This window comes from Salvia splendens, chromosome 12 (genome assembly GCF_004379255.2).
Source record: "Salvia splendens isolate huo1 chromosome 12, SspV2, whole genome shotgun sequence".
Taxonomy (NCBI): domain Eukaryota; kingdom Viridiplantae; phylum Streptophyta; class Magnoliopsida; order Lamiales; family Lamiaceae; genus Salvia; species Salvia splendens.
Window position 1 is genome coordinate 13,567,436 of NC_056043.1, and position 13,681 is coordinate 13,581,116.

General features: G+C 36.0%; 1 protein-coding gene across 1 annotated transcript; it reads right to left on the reverse strand.

Annotated features, from left to right (window-relative positions):
* Window positions 1–420: 420 nt before the first annotated feature.
* LOC121757086 (probable signal peptidase complex subunit 1) lies at window positions 421–2,486 on the reverse strand. The gene is made up of 2 exons (XM_042152571.1): window positions 2,389–2,486; window positions 421–1,086 (listed from the first exon to the last, which is right to left on the reverse strand). Exons 1-2 carry the CDS (start codon window positions 2,455–2,457, stop codon window positions 808–810), a joined length of 348 nt encoding a protein of 115 aa, XP_042008505.1. The 5' UTR covers window positions 2,458–2,486; the 3' UTR covers window positions 421–807.
* Window positions 2,487–13,681: the final 11,195 nt, after the last annotated feature.

The window sequence follows — 13,681 nt, forward strand, 5'->3', positions numbered from 1 at the left end:
TTATTCTAACTATCATGTACTCTTTGGTCGTTAGTCGCACGTCTCCTTTTTTAAATGTTTATGACGGTATGTATACTTATTGTAATTAACACATATTCTTAACTATAAACTTCATTCTTTTCATCCTTTTTTTATAATTTGCTTCGCTTAGAATTTATCTTCACTATTTCAAAATCTTATGTGTTGTGCATAGCACGGGTGATAACGCTAGTTACACAAAATGCACAAGTTTTGTGATTTAATTGACTATTTTTGAAGGTGTGAAAAAACATTAAGTGGAAAACGTTTGTGATTTTAGCTATTACCCTAACAAGATATTGTTGGATTAATGGAACTACACAAAGCTTCCCAACTAGGGTATACAAGGATGAAGTTATAATTGATGAGGTTCAAGATACTTAATAAAGTGGTCAGAGAATATGAATGTGATGATGATTTGTATAAAAAAAAGTTATCAAAGTATTCCTTGAGACAGCCTCAACAAAACAATATAGCAATATTGAATGCAAGAAATCACATTCATGGATTTTGTGTCGTGGGAGATTTGCTGCATCAAGATGAATTACTACAGATTTCAAAGTATGTATCCAGCATAACTATGCTAGCCTTTTAACACTCTCACCCCACCAAAATGTTCAATTGAGAGCATATGTTCAATAAGTATATTCTAACTGACATGTCCTTGGCACATATGGTTTATAATTGTATGATTCTATAACAACGAAAAATATTCTTTTGCAGCAATAGTGCGCGGAAATGAGTAATACCCTTCACCATGGAACAAACTGAATGTACTAATTGAGAAACCTACTTCTTTGATGTCTTCTTCTTTGGGCCAGAAATAGCAGGATGTGGCTTCGGGTGCTTCTCGGCCTCACTTGGGTCTAACCAATTGAGGGAGTGACGATTGAAGAACGGCCAATTGGGAACGATAAGCAGAGATGTCAACACCACACCGGCTCCATAGATCAGCATCATCATCTGAAATGACCGCAACACATAGCCTGTGATAAATGCCACCACTGCAAAACATACCAACAACAGCTGCATCAGGTGCTCTGCTAGCTTCTGTCCTTGCCAATCCATCTGCACACCGGTCAATGATACACAAGTTAATTACCTTAACATGCCAAGATCCATTAATGCCACAACTATAAGAGTCTATCGCAGGAATCGGCCTGAATAGCACACGAGATGGACAGTGCATGATTTCCAATGAATTAAGAATAGACTGCTGTCTAAAAGGACTGCTGTCTAAAAGGGCACTGAATATTCACTTCCGAACTGATAGTTGAAGTTCTTCATGAATTTGAGATATATGATCGAGTTTCTTGAGTAAATAATCAAATAAAAGTCCAACTTTCAACAAGATATCGAATTCCATATTAAATGCATCGGCAGAAACAAGACGGCCATTTTATCCTTCATAACCAAAACATTGCTAACCAGCCCAAATTCACAGCGGACTAACTAACACAGTCTGTTTTCCATGATATACTGTAATAAGCTACGGTACAAAAGATGCCAATGATGATTAGATATTTCCATTATTAAACATTCAAATTCTGCAGTTTGCAGTGTTCAATGGACATGAGGAGCCATCTGAAAAGAAGACTACAAGTGATAAAGCAGTAACATTTTTGCTGGGCATAGATAAGACAAAATTGCATCAACCAAGCTGCCACACTCAAGCCTCTAGTAATTCATAGATGTTGGTTGGAGAAGCATAACTGCAAATTGTTGTAGGACTAGAACTACTAAGCAAAGTATTAATTCCAAACATAGAGATTCAATGAGTAGATAATGAAAAAACATATTCTGATTTCCCCAGTATCAGCCATTCTCAAAGAGTAGAAAACAAAAACAACATCATTTTCATACCAAGGAAATCATATTCAGAAAATTAAATCAGAACACATCATTCAAATCCTACTATTAACTAAATTAAGCATTCATCTTCCAATTTCACTCCACCACTAGAACAGGAAACATCCGAAAACCATGAGCAACTACAATATATACGGGAGATCAAAGCATTTTTCAGCAAATTCTTTCAACCAACCTTCCTGCCAAAATTTGCAGGCAATCAATAGTCAATTTAAAAAGGAAATAAGGGAAGCAAATGAATACTAAATGTCTCAGAGAAGATCAAAGCATTTTTCAGAAACTACTACTGTCCTGAATTTCTCAGCATTCCATCAATTTAAACACACAGAAACATGATATCACGTTTCAGAAACTGATCTATTACCGCAACTTGAATGGAGTATTTAAGAATCCAAATTCTAAACGATCCAAATAGAAAACCTAGATTTCATCATCGGGATAAGTATGAAGATGGCGACAGAACAAGTAATGCATATGATTCGAATCGAACACAATGCTCACCGGAGAAATGACGGCTGTAGAGTAAAGAAACGATTTTGACTCTTGAATTGCGGTATTGATGGATTTCATATGAGGGCCTTCATTATCGCCCTTTTTACTTTAACCCTTTTTCAACAAAAGTTCACCAATCTATATATATATATATAAAATAAAAGTTGAGTTTTGGGGGCATTTTGGAAAATTAAAAATTTTGGTTTGGGATTATAATGTGCCATTATATATATTTAAATGAATATTAAAACTATATGATTAAAGGATCTCTAAATGTGTGATTAAGGTTAAAAACGTGTGACTAAAGGGTCTCTACATTAATTTTGCAGTTACATTATATGAAAGGTCAAAAAAGTTTTGCAGTACCAATTATTTGTGTAATAAAGGAGTGCTCATTTCAGTTGGAAGAAGCTCGGCTAGAAAGGAGTTCGGTAAGCTCGGCTTACCGAGCTGGAACTAGAGCTGGAACTAGCCGAGAAGAAGAAGAAGGCAGAAGTCGGTAAGCTCATCGGTAAGGAAGCTCGGTATGGAAGCTCGGTATGGAAGCTCGGTAAGGAAGCTCGGCGTTGAGCTGGAATGGGCCGAGAAGGAAGAGTTCGGTTGTAAGCCGAGAAGGAGTTCGGTCTTGAACCGAGGAAGGAGTTCGGTCTTGAACCGAGAAGGTAGAAGCAACCTAGCCGAACTAGCCGTTGGAGCGGCAGTTAGTTAGCTGAGATGTAGCGGTTATTCTTCTTGCTTTCTTGATTCTTCTTGTAGTTAGTTAGTAGCAGTTGCTACTTGATTATAGAGCTTTAAATAGCTCACCGTGTATGTAGTTTAGAGTAGAGTTTAATCAATAAAGAGTTTTCCAGTTTTCTCTCCAAGATTATCATCTTCAATACTCAAAGTGTGAGTGTGTGTGTTTTCTGCATTGTGTGATCTCATACAACAGTGAGTGTGTGTGTGATCTTATTGAGTGTGTGAAAGCCTTGTGTGTGCCAATCGTAACAAGTGGCGCCGTCTGTGGGAAAGGGATATTGAAACTGATTTGCAGAGGATCAAACGGTTTCAGAGATGGCAGCAAGGCTTGATGCAGAAAAGTTCACAGGCAAGAATGATTATGGCCTGTGGAAGATGAAGATGAAGGCGGTTTTAATTCAACAAGGCTTGGCGGCAGTTCTTGCAAAACCAGAGGAGAAAGGAAAGGCTCCAGTGCTTGATGAAAAAGCTCAGGCAAAGATGGAGGAGATGCAGCTCAAGGCACATTCTGCAGTGATTCTGTGCCTTGGAGATAAGGTCTTGAGGGAAGTTCAAGAAGCCAAGACTGCGGTGGAGATCTTGGACAAGTTAGATGAAGTTTACTTGGCCAAATCCTTGGCTAACCGGCTGTATCTCAAGAAGAGGCTGTATGCCTATAGTTTTTCTGGAGATAGGTCCATCATTGAGCAGCTAGAGGAGTTCAACAAGATCATTGATGACCTGGGATCTGTTGATGTCAAGATCTCAGATGAGGATAAGGCCATTCTCACATTGAATGCCTTACCTAGCTCGTATGACCAGCTAAGTGATGCAATTATCTATGGAAGAGATAAACCTATCACCTATGCAGAAGTCTATTCAGCCTTGATGGCCAAAGAACTCCAGAAGACAGCCAACAGAGGCTCTGCAAGCTCCAATGTTCAAGCTGCAGAGGCCTTGAATGTGAAGAAGTTCAAGAAGCAGAACTTCAAGAAGAAGTTTGAGGGCCCTAAACCCTCAAGTTCAGATGCTCAGAAGGAAACCAGAGCTTGCTATTGGTGCAAGAAACCTGGACATTTGAAGAAAGATTGTCATGCATGGAAGAGAAAGATGGCCTCTGAGGGACACAATCAATCTGATTGTGTGGAGAGTGCTGATCCCCCGGCTCAACTCATGAATATCAGTGATAGTGGGGTCAGCCATAGGTGGATAATGGACTCGGGGTGCAGCTTCCATATGTGCCCCAATAGAAGCTGGTTTCATGATCTTCAAGAAGCATCGGGTACGGTTGTTCTTGGTAATAACCACATCTGTCAGATCAAAGGAATAGGGAAGGTAAAGCTAAGCCTACAAGATGGCTCTATAAAGATCCTAACTGGGGTGAGGTATATTCCAGAAGTGAAGAGGAACCTCATTTCATTGGGAATGCTGGAACAGAAAGGGTTCACCATATTGATGAGTCAAGGAAAATTGTTTGTGAAATCTGGAGATGCAGTGATGATGGAGGCTGACAGAGAGCATATTCTCTATTATCTGAAGGCTAAGGCTGTTGATGGAGAAAGCAATGCAGTGTCAGATGATTCCATAATGCTATGGCACAAGAGATTGGGCCACCCAGCCGAAGGAAGCTTGAAAGAACTCATCAAGAAGGGTCTGATCTCTGGAGATTTCAACAAGATGGACCCCTGTGAGCAATGTATACTTGGAAAGGCTAAGAAGGCACCCTATCCTACAGGTATTCACTCTTCTACAGCCCCTTTAGACTACATACATAGTGATCTTTGGGGGCCTTCACCGGTGTGTTCAATTGGTGGAGGAAAGTATTATCTAGCTATCATTGATGACTATACAAGGAAGTTGTGGGTATATATTCTTAAAGAAAAATCTGAAACACTCACAAAGTTCAAGATATGGTGTAAGGAGGTTGAGCTAGAGAAGGGTAGAAGTGTTAAATGCTTAAGGACAGACAATGGCCTAGAGTTCTTGTCTGCTGAGTTTGATCTGTTTTGTAAAGAGAAGGGTATGAAGAGGCACCGGACTGTTCCTGGTAATCCTCAGCAAAATGGTGTTGTGGAGAGGATGAATAGGACAATCCTAGAGAGGGTGAGGTGCCTACTTCTTGGGTCTGGTTTGAGCAGCAGATTCTGGGGTGAGGCTGTGTATACAGCAGCCTATCTCATCAATAAATGCCCATCTACTGCCCTGAAATCTGAAACTCCTGATTACATGTGGTATGGAGCTCACAGTGACTACTCAAAATACAAGGTGTTTGGGTGTGCAGCCTATGCTCATGCTAGGCAAAGTAAGCTTGAAGCTAGGGCTCTGAAATGTATCTTGCTGGGGTATCAGAGAGGTGTTAAGGGGTATAGGCTCTGGTGTATTGAGCCCGGTAAGCAGAAGGTCTTGGTGAGTAGGGATGTGGTGTTCTTGGAGGATCAGATGCCATTCCTGAAAGATAAGCCGGACTCCAATGAAGATGAGGGTGATTTCTTCAAGGTGGAGCCTGTGGGGGTTGGCCTAGGAGCAGGTGGAGTTATTGACTCAGGGAGTGAGTCTGATTCAGATAAAGAAGAGGCTCCAACTCAGGGCAACCAGGCTGGTGAGTCTATATCAGACTCTATCAGGGACTATCAGCTTGCAAGGGACAGAGTTAGAAGAGAAACAAGGCCACCAACAAAGTTCTCTGATGTTGTGTATTATGCTCTGTGTGCAGCTGAAGGTATTGATGGTGCAGATCCACTCACATATAAAGAAGCCATGCAGAGTAAAGATAGAGAAAGATGGATTGAAGCCATGAATGAGGAAATAGAGTCTTTACTCAAGAACAAAACATGGATTTTGGTGGACAAATCCAAGCTGAATACAGATGGAAAGGAGAGGAAGCTGATCAGTTGCAAGTGGTTGTTTAAAAAGAAGGTAGAAACCACTGATAAAGACAGAATCAGGTTCAAGGCAAGGCTGGTGGCTAGAGGCTTTACACAGCAGGAGGGAATCGATTTCAATGAAGTGTTTGCACCTGTTGTGAAGCACACTTCGATTAGGATTCTATTGGCTGTGGTGAATCAGCTTGACTGGGAGCTACAACAGCTTGATGTGAAGACAGCCTTCCTCAATGGAGATCTAGAGGAAACTATCTTCATGGAACAGCCAGAGGGCTATGTGAAGATTGGAGAAGAAGGCAAGGTGTGCCTGTTACAGAAAAGTCTTTATGGACTTAAGCAAAGTCCTAGACAGTGGAATAAGAAGTTTGACGCACAGATGAAGAAGATTGGCTTCTCCAAGTCAGAATATGATGATTGCATCTACATCAAGAAGGCAGGCAGGACTCCCGTTGCCTACCTATTACTCTATGTGGATGATATGCTACTTGCAGGGCCTTCTATGACAGAAATTCAGAAAGTTAAACAAGATCTGAAGTCAAGCTTTGAAATGAAGGATCTAGGAGAGTCAAGGAAGATCCTAGGCATACATATTCAGAGAGATAGAGGCTGCAAGAAGCTGTGGATGCTGCAAACTGACTATATTGAAAAGGTTTTGCAGAGATTCAAAATGGAAAATGCAAAAGCTGCATCAACTCCTCTGTCCCAGAGTTTTAAGCTATCAAAGGAACAAGCCCCTAAAACTAAGCAAGAGGATGATGAGATGAAGGCTATCCCTTATGCTAGTGTGGTTGGAAGTGTTATGTACACTATGATTTGTACAAGACCAGATTTGGCTCATGCTATCTCAGTGACTAGCAGATACATGGCAGACCCGGGGAAGGAGCATTGGAATGCTCTTAAGTGGATATTGAGGTACATGAAGTCAACTAAGGACTGGGGGATTGTGTTCAATGGCTGGGAAGGTGAATCTGAGGAGGTTGTGCAGGGCTATTGTGATGCAGACTATGCTGCAAACCTGGACAACAGAAAGTCCCAAACAGGTTATCTTTTCACCATGTTTGGAACTGTAATCAGCTGGAAGTCAGGGTTGCAAAGTGTTGTTGCTCTCTCAACAACAGAATCAGAGTATATAGCTCTCACTGCAGCCGTACAGGAGAGTTTTTGGATTCAGGGAGTGATTTCTGATTTTGGTTTTGACCAAAAGACAATGGTGATTCATTGTGACAGCAGCTCAGCTATGTGCTTGGCTAAACATCCGGGTTTTCATGAAAGGAGCAAGCACATAGACATAAAGTTGCATTTCATTAGAGATGAGATTGAAAAGGGGAGAGTGAAGGTGATTAAGATTAACACCTTGCACAATCCGGCTGACATGCTAACAAAGTCTCTAGGTAGAGACAAGTTTGATCATTGCAAGAAATTGATCAATGTTTGTGCAAGAACTGAGATGAGCCCTCAGGTGGAGAATTGTAATAAAGGAGTGCTCATTTCAGTTGGAAGAAGCTCGGCTAGAAAGGAGTTCGGTAAGCTCGGCTTACCGAGCTGGAACTAGAGCTGGAACTAGCCGAGAAGAAGAAGAAGGCAGAAGTCGGTAAGCTCATCGGTAAGGAAGCTCGGTATGGAAGCTCGGTATGGAAGCTCGGTAAGGAAGCTCGGCGTTGAGCTGGAATGGGCCGAGAAGGAAGAGTTCGGTTGTAAGCCGAGAAGGAGTTCGGTCTTGAACCGAGGAAGGAGTTCGGTCTTGAACCGAGAAGGTAGAAGCAACCTAGCCGAACTAGCCGTTGGAGCGGCAGTTAGTTAGCTGAGATGTAGCGGTTATTCTTCTTGCTTTCTTGATTCTTCTTGTAGTTAGTTAGTAGCAGTTGCTACTTGATTATAGAGCTTTAAATAGCTCACCGTGTATGTAGTTTAGAGTAGAGTTTAATCAATAAAGAGTTTTCCAGTTTTCTCTCCAAGATTATCATCTTCAATACTCAAAGTGTGAGTGTGTGTGTTTTCTGCATTGTGTGATCTCATACAACAGTGAGTGTGTGTGTGATCTTATTGAGTGTGTGAAAGCCTTGTGTGTGCCAATCGTAACAATTTGTTTAAATTACTCCATAATAAATGGCATTAGGATAACTGCAAATAATCGTCTCTCGATTAATGATTTTTAATTTAATATGTAGATTGTATTCTCTATGTTTATGATTTGATATATTTTTTATATTGAAGATCTTCATATTTGTTTGTAATATCATGTAACCTATATGTAGCAACATGGATTGCCGCAAGAAAACGAAAGAAGAGATTAGAAGAGGAAAAGAGCAATATGTAAGTTCAACTGACATCATATCTTAACATTTTTTTTCTAACAAATCTGCACCACAATTGGAAACCACAACATGTTTGAACAAAATAGTACCTTTCAGGTGGAAGCGCTGCTACTTCAGTTAGTGGCAGTGTTGGAGCAATAGAATTAACGCTGGTCTTCATTTGATGATCGTTTTGAAAAAATAGAATTAACATCGGTCTTGAAGTTTGCAGTGACAAAGGATTTGAAATTTGTAGAACAATATGAAAAGAGTATTTAGTGTATAGGTGGTGATGATGGTGGTGGCTAGAATTAATGTTTGTAAGTACTCCATATATACATTTTCATGTTTGTTGATACTAAAGTCCAAGATATTTCTATATTTTTTGTAAATAGTTTGGCCAATTAGAAAAATTACAATCCCTTTCCTTCAATTTCTTACGCGTTGATACGTTTTTCTATTGCTATTACTTAATTTCATATGGTAAGTATATTAGAGTGCGAATAGTATTGCTAATAATTTGTGAATTATTACTCTCGAGTGTATTGTCATTTGTTATAATTTTTTGACCGAAATCTATTTTTAGTATTGGTTACTAATATTTTAAATATTTCATGTAAATATCTAGAAAATATATTTTTATGTTATTTTATATGAAAGTCTTTCCTGACATTATGGCATTTACCATATCCGAGAGTTACAAAAAATGATTCTCTTTGAAATACTGGTCTATATACGCGAGTTACAAAAAAATGGATACTTATGGAAATGGATGCAACCAAATCGGCCACACAATCTTATTCATTAAATGCACAAAATGATAGCCATGTTGAGGTTGATGAAAGTTTTTTTAGCTGTAAATTACCGTTATAATATTAAATTGTCTTATTGAATTTTAATATTGTATTTGTAATTATTAAATGAAAATAATATACAATGACATTCATGTAAATATAAAATGTTATTGTCTTTGCTCACCTTAATTTTTTAAAATATATATGTAACTATTAGTTGCATTAGCATATCAATACACTTTGTATAGTAAAATTTAAATTCTATTAATGTATTGATAAGTAAATGTAAATGTTTATTATTCATAAAACAAACATAAGTATATTAATTTAGACTAACATCATATTAATAGTAATATGTGCGTATTTGTTTTTGCCAAATTTACGGATTAATTTAGACTTAACCTATATATAAAGGGAGAGTTTTGGGGTATTTATGGAATTATCATTTAAGCTTAAATATATAATTTAAATACTACACTCTAGACATTTAAGAATAAAAACTTTCTCACAAAGGTGCGTAGTGTGCCGCTACAAGCGGCCAAATTTAATTTAAAAAAAAATGTGTTTTGTCTCTTCACTTCCACTTGAATAATTTGAAAAGTCACAAGATATAAAGGATATTTATTATTAATTTAATTTACAATAAATAATACTATACCATTGAGTTACTATCAAATCTTCTATAAATACCAATTCTATTAATCAAAATAATACTATTTCAGTAGAGATTCTTCTGTCCGTCAAATCATGTGGAGTATTATCTTTCTCTCCCAGCTATTTAATCTAATTTCTGTTTTTAATTTTATTCTATTCATTATATTATTACAAACAATTAAAAAATATACGTGGGCAACTATTTTGCAAAATCTTCACTTATTTTTGCAGGTACACTTTTGCCTTGAAAAAGCTTCAAAAGTAACAATTCTACACCAAGATATGAATCCACAAGCTGTTGGTTTGAAAAAATAGATATTATCATATGGGAAGACATAGTTTAGTTGGAGATTTGCGGCTATTCGGTTTTACCTTACTTAACTCGTAGAATTATCACATCACCGATTACTCAATATACATGAAATTATAAACAATTCAAGATATTGACAGACTGGTTTACCTCTCTTGCTTTCAAGAACTACATTACTGCTTTAATACTTGCTTTCAAGAGACAAAAACAGTTTCATAGTCTGGCCAGACAAACAATCTCACTCACTTTCTCAACAACCCAACAATCACATCATGTTTCCACAGTGCGACGAAAGTGTGGCCACACTATTCGCCCACGAGACCGGCCGACTAGCAAGGACGGCTCCCGTTCCCACCAGTGTACACAGCCTGATAAGGTTTGCGGCCCTACTCAGACCCGAATTCGTTTCACACAGCCATATTTATGAGATTATTGCTTCAATGGCCTTCCATTTCATTTTCCAAAATTTATTATACATTTATTCGTTACTCATTTCATACAAATACAATGGCGGAAATTATTGTCATTCATTTTCCAAAATTTGATAACATTTACGTAACACTTAGTTTTAAATTTTTGGGAAATTAAAAGGTTTTAAAATTTGTAATAATAGGTGAAGAAAGTGAAAAAGTTTTGTGGAGTTATCTTCTATTTTTTGGACTATAGATATATGACATTTGGAAATTTATCCACTCACATTTTTTTCATCACGTTTTTCACTCCCTCCATATTTTCCAATACTCTTCATACTGTTTAACATGAAGTTATGATATTCTTTTTATTTTTTTTCTATTATTAAAGTTTGTTTTAAAGTGATTAACAAAGTAATGTTGAACTGGGACGGAGGGAGGATTTTATTTATATTTGACTCATTTGTTGGTCATGATGATTATATTTTAACGTTAAGGGTTTAGGATTTAGGTTTCAAGGTTTGGGTTTTTAGCGTATTATGGTCACTATATTGCAATGTAATGAAGTTCGACTATGATAAAGTATAGTACTAATTTAAATGGATACAAAATACAAAAAAGATTATACACAATTTTGTGACAATATTATATTACACACAATTTTTATACTTCAAAATACAATTTTAAAACCGTTTTGAGGTTTGAAAAGCTGTCGTCCAATTTTAAAACTTGCAATATCACCAATTTGTTTTCGGAATCAAAACTTGATCTTGTATTAATCAATTAACAATTTTAAACCGTATGATAAAAAAAATATTTAGTCGTGCATCGCACGTGGGTTAAAACTAGTTTAATTAATTTTAGAGAATTTCATAATTTGATCATTGACGATTAAACTTTAAATATTCGCTATTTGTTATTAGCAGCTCAAACGCCATTCGACCATTCACAATTTGGACTCTCTTGGAATTATTATGTAGGGGGTGATCGATTGCTAACTCACTCTCTAATTGCTAACTACAACTAAATTAAGACCATATGATTTTAGAAATCTATTGGCTTAAAATTTGCCACGTGTAATTTTCATTTTTATTAATTAAATCGTAAAAGATAAAAAAAACTATCAAATTAGGGTTTTGGATAAAAATGTCAATATAGTGTTTTGAAAATATCAACACAATGCTTTGAGAATGTCAACATATTGCTTTAAGATTGACATTCTATATGTATTATATTGACATATTTTATATACTATATTGACCTTTGTTACGAAAAAATTGAAAACTTTCAAAAAAAAAATTTTAATTTTGACATCGGAACATATGCAAGTGAGATCTCGTTAGAATCCTTATGAAATTGTCTTTAATTTGATATATATTGTGCGAAAAAATAATTTAAATCAAGAAAGTTATACGCGTTTTAAAGTTATGTGATATTTTTTAAAACTTAGTTACAACTATTTTGTTGGAAATTGACCTTAATACCCATTGACGTTTTTTGTTGATCGTATTGACATTTCAAGGCTAATGATCTAGGCCCTAGATTTGAATATCTAATGGCTATTATTTAATTATGGTTAACAATTAAGTATTGAGTTGACACTATACACTCCCCTATTGTGTAGTATGTATTACATTTGTCCCATGTTATTTGCACTTTTCATTTTAGGCCGTAAAATAGTTATGAGTAATTAGGGTAATTAAATTAGTATTTTAAATATAATAAAGGAATATTTAATTAATTTTAATATTTTAATAAAATACTTTAATTCTTACTTAAAAATTGACATAGAGCAAATAGTTAGGGGCGAGCCGAATTAGAAAAGTGTGAGTAGCGTGTGACGGAAGGAGTGTTAAATCTTTTGGTTTAAACGACATCTTTCCAAAATACTAACTTAAATTCAGCAAATGAGATTATTAATATAAAATGGTAAATTTTGTCTGTGATTGATGCTTACTATACTAATATCTGCTTTAGCATTTTGTAATCTTGTTTCGTAAAAGTATAATCAAATTTCTACATGACTGGAATATAGACTGAAAAATATGATTGGCATACCAAAATTTGGAGTGGAACTCAAAATTAAATACCTGAGTTCAGAATAATCACGTTTCAAAAATAATTGAGCTAACATTATTACACTTGAATCCATCATGGGCATAGAAATCATTTTATTACAGCGTATCTATTCCATCATATTACTCCCTATGTTTCCTCATAATATGAAAAATCTAGATAATTTTACCACAGCCATTTCGCATGTTCACTACTCCATACTACCATATACTTTATGATACTATAAATTTGTGCACGTACTTAGGAGAACTGGTTTAGCTTCATGAAATCATTAATCATCCATCACATTAATTTCTCAAATTCTGATAATTTTAGTAAGGGCTGCAAATCTTGAAACCAAGCATTTGTAGTTTTAAGTGTGTTTATCTAGAAAAAGTTGGGTTGTAAATTTTTCTTATATCTTGAAGGGTTCGCGAAGCCGGCCTAATCGTGGCACGTTGAACCCGACTTGAATTTTACAAGATATAAGAAAAACTAGTCATAGATAATTACAACCCAGCTTTTTCTAGATAAACATGCTTAAAACTACAAATGCTTGGTTTAAAGCAAAGGTAGTCATGGCTGTATAAAATGCATGTTTATATAGTATATGTAATGAGTTTATATATGAATAGAAAAAATAACTAATTTGTGTCAATGATAGATTAAATGGAGGTACAAAATATTTTAATATCCTGCATAAATTTTGTGCAAAATTGACAACTTAAACATTGGGGTGAATTTTGTAGTCTAGTTTTCCTAAAATCATACACTAAACTCAAATACTCTCTCCGTCCCAAAAAAAATGTGCATTTGAAACGGTATGGGAATTAAGAAAAAAATTGGTAAAGTGAGAGAGAGGAGGAGAATTGTATAATAAAGTAAGAGAGAGGATGAGAATGGTAGTTAAAGTAGTGTTAGTGGATAGTGGGACCTACATTATTAAATTTATATAACTTTCCAAAAATGGAATGCACATATTTTTGTGAGATGGACGAAAATGGAAAGTGCATATATTTTTCTGGACGGAAGGAGTACATTTTAGTGTAAATGTCATTAAATATGATTTCACTCAAATCATTTATACTAAACTCAAACTTAAAAAATATTAAAAACAAAAATGATTTAAGTTTATTTTAAATGTATTTTTTGCTCAAACCATCTCCAATGACATACTAAAACCTAA

What these genes read in the sequence shown, in the direction of transcription:
- LOC121757086 (XM_042152571.1), bottom strand. Translation starts at nt 2,457, where the DNA reads ATGAAATCCATCAATACCGCAATTCAAGAGTCAAAATCGTTTCTTTAC. An exon ending in CTACAGCCGTCATTTCTCCG is followed by an intron (nt 1,087 to 2,388) that starts GTGAGCATTGTG and finishes ACCGGTGTGCAG; the next exon opens with ATGGATTGGCAAGGACAGAA.